At 42.7% G+C, this 13,049-nt stretch overlaps 1 protein-coding gene across 2 annotated transcripts in view; it reads left to right on the forward strand.

The window, feature by feature from the left end:
- MPC2 (mitochondrial pyruvate carrier 2) overlaps positions 1-9,929 on the forward strand; it is a 43,008-nt gene extending 33,079 nt beyond the window's left edge. For both annotated transcript variants that reach the window (XM_066600331.1, XM_066600330.1), the window contains one exon: positions 9,684-9,929. Coding sequence is in view for 1 of the 2 variants with exons in the window: in XM_066600330.1 (XP_066456427.1) it covers positions 9,684-9,741 (58 nt within the window). In the remaining variant the exon portion in view is untranslated. The remainder of the gene's footprint in view (positions 1-9,683) is intronic.
- Positions 9,930-13,049: the final 3,120 nt, after the last annotated feature.

Raw genomic sequence — 13,049 nt, forward strand, 5'->3', positions numbered from 1 at the left:
AAGTGGATCAGAATTGGTGGTTCCATTACTTTTACCTGAGAGAGATTTCCAACAAATGTCTGGATAGTTAAAATCTCCCATAATCACTATGTCCTGCTTTTTTTGAGAGCTTGGCAATCTGATGTAGAAAGAGTTCATTAATATCTTCTGTTTGTCCAGGCGGCCTATAGTAAACTGTATAGTGCTCCAAATCTCTTCTGGGACATTAAGATTTAAAATTTCCTTTAACCCCTTGAGTGGCACGCCCGGAAATTTTCCGGGACGAGCTCCACTGCTCATAGCGACATAGCCCGGAAGATTTCCGGGCTATGTATCACTATGGGAGCTGCAGAGCACAATGCCACAAGCTGTAGAATTGTGCTCTGCCTGCACAGTCCCACAGAGAACAAAGCAAGGGCATTGAAAAACCAGCAGAAGATATTGCCGATATGCCAGCAATCTCCTGCCTTGTTTACAGGTTGCCATAGAGACCATCGGCTTGTCAGAAGCAAGCCGATGGTCTCTGTGGCAGGGAGGGCTAGTGCTTGGCTGTCAGAGGACAGCTAGGTACTAGCTCTTACAGCAGAGATCAGAGAAAACCTCCGATCTCTGCTGTGTTAACCCTTTACATGCTGCAGTCTATGTGACTGCAGCATGTAAAGGGCTGTCGCTGCAGCATATAAAGGGCTGTCAACATCGGACCCCCAGAATGTGATCAGGGGTCCTGATGGGTCCTGTGGAAGTCCCCTAAAGGGACAAAAAAAGAAATTATAAAAAAAATTATAAAAACACTTGTCTCCCTTTACTGTGTAAAAAATCAAAAATACAATCACACATGAGGTATCCGTGTGCGTCGTAATGACCCAGAGAAGGAAGTTAATACATTATTTAACCCCTTAATGGCATGGCCCCTTTTTTTCTTTTTTCCCCCATTTCTTTTTTTCCTCACCCCTGTTTAAAAAAAATCACAACTTGTCCCGCAAAAAACAAGCCCTCATATGGCTGGGTCAATGGAAAAATGAAAAAGTTATGGCTCTTGAGACACAACTGCAAAATTAGTTAAAATTCAATGAGTAGACCATTTAAAAAAAAACTGCCCTGGTGGGCACGACAGGGTGGTAGGAAACCCGCCACTCAAGGGGTTAAATGTAGTAAACTTTATATGTTCTGTTTTGTGTCTGTGACTAGAAAAAATGCTCAGTTGCAGGTAAGTCGGTCCTTCTGTAATTGTGTGATGGTGAAACCTCGTCCTCTTTCAGTTTTTGTCCTGTTTTTCCAACATAAAGCACCCCTTCCCCCCCCCAACAGTACATTTACTGCACAGGGTCAGGTACACAGTATTGGATGTGGACCATGTGAATGTTCCTGGGATCTTATAGTCGTGCTGTGTGCTGAGGATTTCTATCCTGTCCTTGGTCAGTACATGTGAGCAAGTCTTACAGCTCCTTACATTGCAGAGAGAAGTTCCTTTTTGTGTGTCAGGAAGGCAAATGCACTCCTGATTTATAAAGTTCCTCAAATTTGGGGGGAGGGGTTCGGATATATGGTTTGTTCGCAGATGGTCATCCTTGTGTAATGTATGAAAGAGTTTCTTTGCAGTTTTCCTTAGTTCCTCTATCTATGAATTGTAGGTCACTACTAAGGGTACACAATCGGTTTCTTCCTTCTTTGTGTATTGGAGTAGTTGCTTTCTGGGTATCCTGGTGGCTCTGGTAATTTGGTTATAAATTGAGGTGGGATAGTTGCTCTGATTCAAAAACGTCTTTTTAAGATGGTATAAATGTTCCTCTCTGTCTGTTGGGTTGAAGCAGATTCGGTTATATCGGATGGTTTGGCTGTAGACTATGGACTTTCTGATATGTTTAGGATGGAAACTGGCCCATCTGAGGTATATGGGCCAATCAATAGGTTTTCAGTATAGGGATGTCTGTATTGAGCGGTTTGAAATTTTTATGGTGGTGTCCAAAAGTTTATTTTCGGATACAAATAGCTTAATGTCAGTTTTATGGTAGGATGAAATGCATTGAATCTCTCGTGGAATTTTATTAGTTCTTGTTTGGAGTTGGTCCAGATGATTATGATGTCATCAATATAACAGAAGTAGGCCAATGGTTTGATGAAGCTGGAGGCCAGAAAGTCACACTCCAGTTTTGCCATGAAAAGGTTGGCATATTGGGGTGCCAGTTTATTGCCCATGACAGTTTCAGTGAATTGCAGGTATATTTCTTTGCCAAAGGAAAAATAATTGTATGTGAGGATGAATCTTGTAAGTTGTAACACTGATTCAGAGGCAACCCTATTGGCCTCAAGGTGTGCCTGGCAGGCAGTGAGTCCATCTTCATGAGGGATGTTGGAGTATAAGGATTTCACATCCATGGTGGCCAGGATGGCGCCATCTGGCAGGGGACCTATGGTTGACAGTTCGTTTTAGTAGGTCAGTGGTTTCCTGCAAGATTTCTAAACAGTGGTTTGAGGACACCTTCTACCCATCCTGAGATTCCTTCAGTGAGGGTTGTCACACCTGAGCTAATTGGCCTTCCCAGGTTTCCAGGTTTGTGTAGTTTGGGAAGCATGTAGAATGTTTCAACCCTGGAGTTCTCCGGTATCAAATCTAGAAGTTTTGTGGAGCACAGTCAGACTTCTAATGACTATTCGCAATTCCTTTTACATATCTTGATCCTGGTCTTGATCCAGTTTGGTGTAGTATCTGGTGTCCATCAGCTGTCTGTCTGCTTCTTTCATGTAGTCGGATGTATTCATGAGGACTGTAGCATCACCTTTTTACCTTTTTCTGCAGGCTTAACCCCTTAGTGACCAAGCCAGTTTGGACCTTAGTGACTGAGCCAAATTTTGGAAATCTGACGTGTCACTTTAGCATAGAATAACTCCGTAAGGCCTCCTTCACACGGGCGAAACCGCATCGCTGCGAGAAAATCGCAGCGATATCGCATCGCTGCGACTTTCTCGGAGCAATACCGCGATTTTGTAGCGCTACAGAGTCGCATGTGGCGCTGCAAAATCACGCGACTTTATAGCATCTGCTACTGTCAAAGTTGCATTGCATGCAAATTACGTTTTCGTGCGATGCAACAGAGAGGAAGGCTCCATAGAGAAACATGGGCTACAAAACCTCGCGTGTCGCGGGCATATCGCCGGACCTGCGAAGTTTCGGTGTCGTTTTGTAGCATGCTACAAAATATCGTGTGAAGGAACCCATAGGAAACCATGGGCTTCTTATACATGTGATTTGTAGCATCGTAGCAATGCTACAAAATTGCGCAACTTTGTCGCCCGTGTGAAGGAGGCCCAAAGGTTTTGCATATCCAAGTGATTCTGACGGTGTTTTTTCGCCATATATTGTATTTTATTTAGGTGGTAAAAATAGACCGATAGTTTGTGTATATCTATTAAGTGCTTAATTTGGGGAAAAATGTTATTTTTTTCACATTTTCAACTGTAATATCTCAAATATGTGCAAACAAATTTTTGCGATGATATATTTTTCCATCTGTTATTCTAGCGCACATTTGAAAAACTTTGAGTATTTTTTTTTTTTTTTACCATTTAGATGTACAAATGTAACATTACTTAAGGAACACTTTGTTTTCCTACACCAAGCCAAGTTTGCAAAGGCTCATAGGTGTCAGAATGATAAATACCCCCACAAATGATCCCATTTTAATAACTACACCCCTTAACCCTTTCCAATCCACTGTCTGACGTCTAAAGACATTCTGATTGAAGGCTGTACAGCTCCGATGTCGGAAGATGCCTGGCAGGGTATTCTTATTGTAGATTACTGGCCGATGTATTCGGGGGCCTCTCAAGCATGTCCTATACCGCAGTACTGGCTTTAACCAGCAGATGGCACCATTGTATAGTGGCAGAAAGAGAAAGCCCCTTAGGAAACCCTGAATCCAAAATTGGATTGCGAAGGGTTAATATATTCACTGAGGGGTGTCATGAGTATTTTGACCCCACAGTTTTTTTTCCAGAAATTAATGCAGTTTAGAGGAGAAAAAAAATAACATGTCATATTTTTGTAAATATCTCATTTTAAAGACCTTTTTTCTATAGTGCACATGAAAATGATTGCACCCCAAAATGGATCCCCCCGTTTGTCCTGTGTTCAGAAACATACCCATTGTGGCCCTAATCTTATGTCCGTATGCACAACGGAGCCCAAACCGAAAGGAGCAGCCGGTGGCTTTCAGAACAGAAATTTTGTTTAAGGTGATTTAGGCTCCATTGCCCACTTGTAGACCCCTTGAGCGGCCAACACAAATGACCCCATTTTGAAAACTAGACCCCTTATTAAATTCAGCTAGGGGTGTACTGCTTATTTTGACTGCACAGCTTTTTTTTTTTTTTTTTACTTTTTATTTACTTTAATGCGATCGCTTGACGGGGAAGGGAGGCTTACCGTGGCCCCCCCATGACTGCTCCATGTTGTCGGCTACCTCCGGGAACCGACAGCATGAGGCTATCGCCTCCAGAGCCTGCAGGGCTTTAACCCCTTGAGTGGCACGCCCGGAAATTTTACTGGACGAGTTCCGCTGCCCATAGCGATATAGCCCGGAAGATTTCCGGACTATGTTTCACTATGAGAGCTGCAGAGCACACTGCCATAAGCTGTGGCAGTGTGCTCTGCCTGCACAGACCCACACAGAGCAGTGCAGGACTTTGAAAAACAGAAGCAGGATGATATTGCCGATCTGCTGGCAATCTCCCGCTTTGTTTACAGGTTGCCATAGAGACCATCGGCTTGTCAGAAGCCAGCTGATGGTCTCTGTGGCAGGGAGAGCTGGTGCTTGGCTATCAGAGGATAGCCAGGCACCAGCTCTACACAGCAGAGAATGGAGAAAACCTCTGATCTCTGCTGTGTTAACCCTTTACATGCTGCGGTCTAGGTGACTGCAGCATGTAAAGGACTGTCACCATCAGACCCCCGAAATGTGGTCAGGAGGTTCTGATGGGTCTCTGTGGAAGTCCCCTAAAGGGACAAAAATTAAAAAAATAAAGTAAAAAAATATAATGTAAGTTAAAAAAATTATTGAAAAAATAAAAACACTTGTCTCCCTTCACTTTGTTAAAAATTAAAAACTATATTACACATGTGGTTATCCCTGCTTTGTAATGACCCAGAGGAGGAAGTTAGTACATTATTTAACCCCTTAATGACATGGCCCCTTTTTTTCGTTCCCCCCCCCCCCCCCCCCCCCCCGTTTAAAAAATCATAACTCCTTTATTTATCGACATATCTGTGTGAGGGCTTGTCTTTTGCGGGACGAGTTGTATTTTTCAATGGTGCTGTTTAACCCCTTAAAGGGGTTGTCCCGCGGCAGCAAGTGGGGTTATACACTTCTGTATGGCCATATTAATGCACTTTGTAATATACATCGTGCATTAAATATGAGCCATACAGAAGTTATTCACTTACCTGCTCCGTTGCTGGCGTCCCCGTCGCCATGGTGCCGTCTAATCGCCCGATTAGACGCGCTTGCGCTGATGGGTCTTTTCCCTTCGGCTCGGTCCAGCAGCAGCGGCGTTCTGGCTCCGCCCCCTTGTACGCGTCATCGCGTAGCTCCACCCCGTCACGTGTGCCGATTACAGCCAATCAGGAGGCTGGAATCGGCACACGTGACGGGCGGAGCTACGCGATGACGCTTACAAGGGGGCGGAGCCAGAACGCCGCTCGTGCCGGACAAGCCGAAGGGAAAAGACCCATCTGCGCAAGCACGTCTAATCGGGCGATTAGACGCTGAAATTAGACGGCACCATGGCGACGGGGATGCCAGCAACGGAGCAGGTAAGTGAAAAACTTCTGTATGGCTCATATTTAATGCACGATGTATCTTACAAAGTGTATTAATATGGCCATACAGAAGTGCATAACCCCACTTGCTATCGCGGGACAACCCCTTTAATGACATGGCCTATTTTGGGCTTAAGGACATAATGATTTTTGCCAGATTTTCTTCTCCATTTATCAAAAGTCATAACTTTTTTATTTTTCTGTCGACGGGGCCGTATAAGGGCTTGTTTTTTTACGTGGCGAACTGTAGTTTTTATCAGTTCCACTTTTGGGAACATTTGACTATATTGTAAAACTTTTTTTTTTTTTTTTTTTATGATGGCGAAAGAAAACGCATCAATTCTGCCTTAGATTTTTTTTTTTTTTTTACAGCTTTAATCATGCAGCATAAATGACACAATCCATTTTTTCTGTGGGATAGCGCCAGATCATATGTGATCTCGTGCTATCCCCAGGACGTAAGTTTACGCCCTGTTGCTGGAAGTACCCCGCTGCCAGGACGTAAACTTACGCCCTGGAGCAGGAAGGGGTTAAAGTACCATATAATGTACTGAAAAGCTTTTACAAAGTTCTAAGTGGAGTAAAATGAAAAAAAATGACATTCCGCCATCTTTCAGTGAGTTTTGTTTCTATGGCACACAAACTGCAACAAAAATGACATGATAACTTTATTCTATGGGTCAGTACGATTACTACGATACCAAACGTGTTTTTGCTGTAGTACTTGTATTTTTTTCAAAGGCATTTAATTTTTTTAAATTATTTTCTGCTGCATCTTCTGCGCGCAGTAACTTTTTTTTAATTTTTCCGTCGACGTACTTGAGGAAGGGCTCATTTTTTGCAGGATGTCCTGTAGTTTACGTTAGTCCTAATTCGGAATACATAAGACTTTTTGATCGTTTTTTATTGCATTTTTTTCTAGGAGACAGGGTGACTGAAAAAGTGCATTTGTGGCGTTCTTTATTTTTTTTTTCGGACTACGTTCACCGTGCGGGGTAAATAATGCACTACTTTAATAGATCAGACTTATATGTATTTTTCTCTTATGATTTATATTTTTTTTTTATTAAAGATATGGCAAAAGGAGGGTGATTTAAACTTTTTTAATACTTTTTTTTTTTTGTTTAAACTGTGAAAAAGTTGTGAAAAAGATAAAAACTATTTCAATTTGGTATTGGCATAATCGTACTGGCCTGTAGAATTACTTTCATATATTATTTATACTGCTCAGAGAATGCAGTGAAAAATAAAAAAACCTGCCAGAATTACAGATCTTGTTAATTTTGCCACTAGAAAAAATGGAATAAAAAGCGATCAAAATTTTACGTGTTTCAAAAAATTAGATAAAGGAAGACTAGAGTTCATCCTGCAAAAAACAAGCCCTTCTACAGCTCTGGCAATGAAAAAAAAATCATATGGCTCTTGGAATGTGGCGACACAAAAGCAAACCTTTAAAAGAAAAATGTTTTAAATGTACAAAAATAGAAAAACATAAAAAAACTGTATAAACTTGGCATCGCTGGTATCGTGTTGACTCGGAATAACGTCATCACATTATTTATTCTGCACACTGAACGCCGTAAAAATGAAATCTAAAAAACAAATGGCAGAATTCTTTTCTCCCCCCAATCTCCCTAAAAAATTTTTTAAATGAAAGTTATGCAATATGTTATGTATACCCCAAAATGATGCCATCAAAAAGTACAACTTGTCCCGCAAAAAACAAGCCCTCATATGGCTGTGTCAGTGGAAAAATAAAAACGTTATGGCTCTTGGAACACGACTGCAAAATTAGTTGGAATTAAATTATTAGACCATTTAAAAACCTGCCCTGGTAGGTCTGACAGGGTGCTAAGTGGGGTTATACACTTCTGTATGGCCATATTAATGCACTTTGTAATATACATCGTGCATTAAATATGAGCCATACAGAAGTTATTCACTTACCTGCTCCGTTGCTGGCGTCCCCGTCTCCATGGCTCCGTCTAATTTCGGGGTCTTCTTGCTTTTTTAGACGCGCTTGCGCAGAAGGGTCTTCTCCTTCTGGTCGGCCCGGGCACGAGCGGCGTTCTGGCTCCGCCCCCTTCTACGCACCATTGCGTAGCTCCGCACCATTGCGTAGCTCCGCCCCGTCACGTGTGCCGATTCCACCAATCAGGAGGCTGGAATCAGCAATGGAACGCACAGAGCCCATGGTGCACCATGGGAGAAAACCGAACTGCATCCCTGGGAAAGGACCGGCGGCCATCTTTTGGAGAAGAATCTTATAAGTTCATCTTTCATCACATCGGTGAGTAGCAAGCGGTTTAAAAACCGCTTTAAAATGCTATTTTATGCCAGGGGGGTGACAGGGGGAATGGGCTAATGTAAAATTTTGATGTTTGCCGCGAGACAACCCCTTTAAAGCCCACAAAGCCAGGATCTAAAAAGGCAGTGGGGCCGTCACTAAGAGGTTAATGGTGATCTTGTTGTCTCTGAGTGCATAGATGGTCCTTCTTTCCTGCATGTTGATATTAAATGTTTCCTTTTTCTGCTTGTCCAGTATAGTGGACTGCACCACATGTCTGAAGGAGTCTATATATTTTTCGAAAGTGGGGCTGCGGCCAGGAGGGGGTGCACATAAAGCTATTCCATCAAGCCTGAGAACTGAGAACAATCACATTTTCCTCTCTTGGCTTGCACTGGCTAATCTTTTTGCATAATGGAGGTTTACAGCAAAACAACAACTTCTAGTGGCTGGATTGTTTTTTTCCAGTTTATTTATTTGTGTTGTCTAATGCGAGATTTGGTAAGTCTACTGTTGTAGGCGTTCATATTAACTATCTTGCCTTTACTAGCTGTTTAATTTCGACATGTAGGGGGCATATTAAAGCAAGGTACAGTTATATGAAAAGTTTTAATGCAATCCTAATGAACAGTTTGTGAAAATTAAGTATTAAGCCATAAAAGTAAGGACATATATGGTATTACCCTAATAAAGTTAAAGGGGTTATCCAGTTACTGCACAACATTCCTTCAACATTCCTTCACTAAAGTGCTCACTTTAGTGAAATAATACTGATCAGTACTTATCCTCCTCTGCCGCTGGTATCTAGTGCTGCAGCCATACTGTGGTCCTGGTGTCTGTTGTGATATCTTATATCACTGGCAGTCAGGTGACTGCTGCACACCAGACATTAGGACCACAGCTGGGCTGCAGCACTGGATCCTGGCGGCAGAGGGGTGAGGAGTAAGTACTAGAGATGAGCGAACCTACTCGGCCACGCCCCTTTTTCACCCGAGCGCCGCGATTTTCGAGTACTTCCGTACTCGGGCGAAAAGATTTGGGGGGCGCCGTGGGTGAGTGGGGGGTTGCAGCGGGGAGTGGGGGAGAGAGGGAGAGAGAGAGGGCTCCCCCGTTCCCCGCTGCTACCCCCCGCTCCGCCACGCCTCCCCCCCCCGGCGCCCCCCGAATCTTTTCACCCGAGTACGGAAGTCGTCGAAAATCGCGGTGCTCGATCGAGTAAATACTCGAAACGAGTACAGTACGTTCGCTCATCTCTAGTAAATACTGATCAATTTACTTTACTAGAGTGAGCGTTATTGAAGGGATTGTTGCCCGACAACCAGTCAACCTCTTTAACATTCTTTTTGCATAGTGTATAGCAAGACACTATTTTATACCCTTTCCAAAAAGTGCATAGAGATTAACAAACAGTCTACCTCAAAATGATGCCAATAAAAACATAGTCTATCAAAAATATTCCAAACTCTGATAATTTATTAACTGAGAAAGTTAAAGCTCTTGGAATAATTTTTTTTTGCATGGTTCTGAAGGCCTAAAAATACCCCTTCTGCACAATCGTAATATGCCTGGAGCATGTTTTTAAATTTACTTTTTTCATTACAGATACAATCAAGAACTTAAAAGTACAGCTGCTGAAGATGTCCAGAAAGCAGAACATTAACTTGTTATTTTCTAAGTTTTTAAAACACTATTGCAAGTTGTGTAACTCTACCACTGGGTGCAGCTGTTGTGGGAAGAAGCACTAAATCACCGTTACATTAACATGAAAATATTTTTGGTTGATTTAATTAAATTACTAGTGCAGCATACTAATAAAGAATTAAAATGATTCTTCAGTTTTATTCACTACATTTTTGTTGGTTTCTTATTACTGTATCAGTTATGCACTTAACGCCTTCGAGTCACAGCCAGATTTGGCTTTGTGGACTGATTTTTCAATTCAGATATGTCACTTTGTGGTAATTTTGGATTGCTTTTACTTATCCAAGTCATCCTTAGGGTGCATTCAGACGACCGTATATTGGCTGGGTTTTCACGCCCAGCTGATATACGGCGTCCCTCTCTGCAGGGGGAGGGAGCTGGAAGAGCCGGGAGCAGTGCACTGAGCTCCCGCCTCCTCCCCACCCCCTCTCCGCCCCTCACCACTATTTGCAATATGAGGGTGGAATGGGGGTGGAGCTAAGTTTCCGGATGTAGCTTCGCCCCTGGCCCACCCCCTCCCATTGCAAATAGTGGCGAGGGGTGGAGAGGAGGCGGGAGCTCAGTGCACTGCTCCCTGCTCTTCCAGCTTCCTCCCCCTGCAGAGAGGGACGCCATATATTGGCTGGGTGTGAAAACCCAGCCTATATATCGTCGTCTGAATGCACCCTTTGGTTTATTTTTAACCATTTAGAAGATGTAGAAATTTAACATTTAATTAAAATTTTTAGGAATTTTGTTTTCCCACACCAAGTCAAGATTGCAAAGGCTCATAGGTGTCAGAATGATAGATACCCCCACAAATGACCCCATTTTAAAAAATACACCCCTTTTCTGTATTTACTGAGGAGTGTCATGAGTATTTTGACCCCCACAGTTTTTTTTTTCAGGCATTAATAATACAATTTATGTAATAATAAAGACAGGTTTATTTTTCTATAGTGCAGATAAAAATGATTTGCACCGCAAAATGCATATTAGCATTTTACTCACCACTTCTACACCATTCGCAACATGATTGGTTATTAGGGTTGGCTGATTCACGGTGATTGGTTGTTTAGGTTGGCTTGTGTAGAAATAGGGAGTAAAAGGCTAATATGTAGAGATGAGCGAACCTACTCGGCCACGCCCCTTTTTCGCCCGAGCGCCGCGATTTTCGAGTACTTTCGTACTCGGGTGAAAAGATTCGGGGGGCGCCGTGGGTGAGTGGGGGGTTGCAGCGGGGAGTGGGGGGGGAGAGGGCTCCCCCCTGTTCCCCGCTGTTACCCCCCGCTCCGCCACGCCGCCCCCCGAATCTTTTCACCCGAGTACGGAAGTACTCGAAAATCGCGGTGCTCGATCGAGTAATTACTCGAAACGAGTACTTTCGCTCATCTCTACTAATATGCTTACAGCACACATGGCTAGGCCTATAGTGGAGAGATTGACTTTCAGGGCTCAACTGAATAAATTCCAGGCCCCATTGCTCACTGGTGCAGAAAAAAATGACTTGCTAAACAAAATCCACCCTCACCATTTATTTGGCATTCCCTAAATTGTAGATAAAATGAATAATGTAAAATTCTGTGGTTTGTCTGCCTGAAAACGGGTAATTATAGAGGCCAAGTTGGGATGAGGACATTGGGCAATAACACTGGGCATCCCTCCTTCTCCAAACTTTTCAGGAGTATTTGCAACTCCTCAGACTCTTAACCCCTTAGTGATGGAGCTTTTTTGCTTTTTTCCATTTTCGTTTTTTTTCTCCTCCCTTTTAAAAAATCGTAGCTCCTTTATTTATCCAGCGACTTTGCTGTATGGGGGCTTGTTTTTTGCGGGATGAGTTGTATTTTTCAATGGTACTATTTATTATACCATATAATGTACTGAAAAACGTTTACGAAATTTTAAGTGGAGAGAAATGGGGAAAAAAAACTACATTTCACCATCTTTCGGTGCGTCCTGTTTCTACGGCGCACAAGCTGCAACAAAAATGACCCAATTTTAATAATTACTAAAACTTTATTGATCTTATTTTTACACTTTCTTGTAGTCCTCCTAGAGGACTACAACCAGCTATACTTTGATTGCTCCTGCTCCTGCTCCTGTAATGCTATAGCAGTATGATGTAATGCTATAGCATTACGTCATACTGTTTTTTGACAGGCAGGCTATCAAGCCACCCCACGGGATGGCTTGATAGGCAGTCTGCTAAGACAGCCCTGGGGCCTTTCAGAAGAAACCACATATGTATACACATGAAACCTGGATCTTAACAAAAATATATAAATGATCCAGGTTCTGTCTTCCATCTTGTCTCCTATTAGCCATTTTATGAACTTTAGCTTAACTCTCTCAGTAAAGTGGTATCAGGATTCTCTGGGCATACAGCCAAGTCAGCCAGCACAGCAGTTATCCTGAAATGTAGCTTGTTCAGCAATTCCTGGTTTGTTATGTCCTTTTCAGTTTTCTGTTGAGACTGTATGTGTTATGCGGCAATGCCTGTTGTCAATCGTCGCTTAATTTCTCAAAACAACTTGTATAAGCTTTTGGCATAAAGCCATGCATGCTTCCTTCTCTTCTGATAAAGGCTCTATGCTTGTAATAAATAATTAAATGGTCCGCTGATAACGTTGTGAAAGTTTTATGGTCTCTGAATAAAAGCCTATTTAGACAGAACGAGTGTCGGACACATATATGCTGCCTAAATGATGGACAATGATCTCTAGGTGTAAATAGCAGCCGGTCAGTACTGAACGGCCGCTATGTTAAAAGGGTTCTATCACTAAAAAAAAAAAAAAATCTATACTTGTCTATTCCTCCCTTGTCAGTCTACTTACCAGATCTTCACCTGCCCCATCTTCTACTGTCTCCTGCAGTCCGGGGGGATCACTTCACATTCAGTTGCCTGATTCTTCTCCTTCCTATGAGGTTACATACATTTGGTTGGCAGTCTTCTGCCTGCCAACCAATGTACATTACGTCACAGCTCACAGGCCAGCAGGGGGACTGCCCATCTTTTTTAGAGATTGCTCATGCGTGCTGTCTCTGAAATAGATTACAATTCCTTCCTAGGCAGTGAACGCTACAGCACAGGGATGTGACTTTCACTGATCAGTCCGGAAGGAGCCTGCAGCAGCGCCGCCGGAGGTGAGTATTGTTTTTTTCACACTGTATTTCCGGCATATAAAACGAAAAGTCGGGGGTCGTCTTATATGCTGGAAAATATGGTATAAATTTTTTTTTAATGACAAAACCCCTTTAAGGCAATAGAGAGGGGCGGGGGAGCACGAG

The sequence above is a fragment of the Eleutherodactylus coqui genome, chromosome 4 (assembly GCF_035609145.1).
Source record: "Eleutherodactylus coqui strain aEleCoq1 chromosome 4, aEleCoq1.hap1, whole genome shotgun sequence".
Lineage (NCBI taxonomy): Eukaryota > Metazoa > Chordata > Amphibia > Anura > Eleutherodactylidae > Eleutherodactylus > Eleutherodactylus coqui.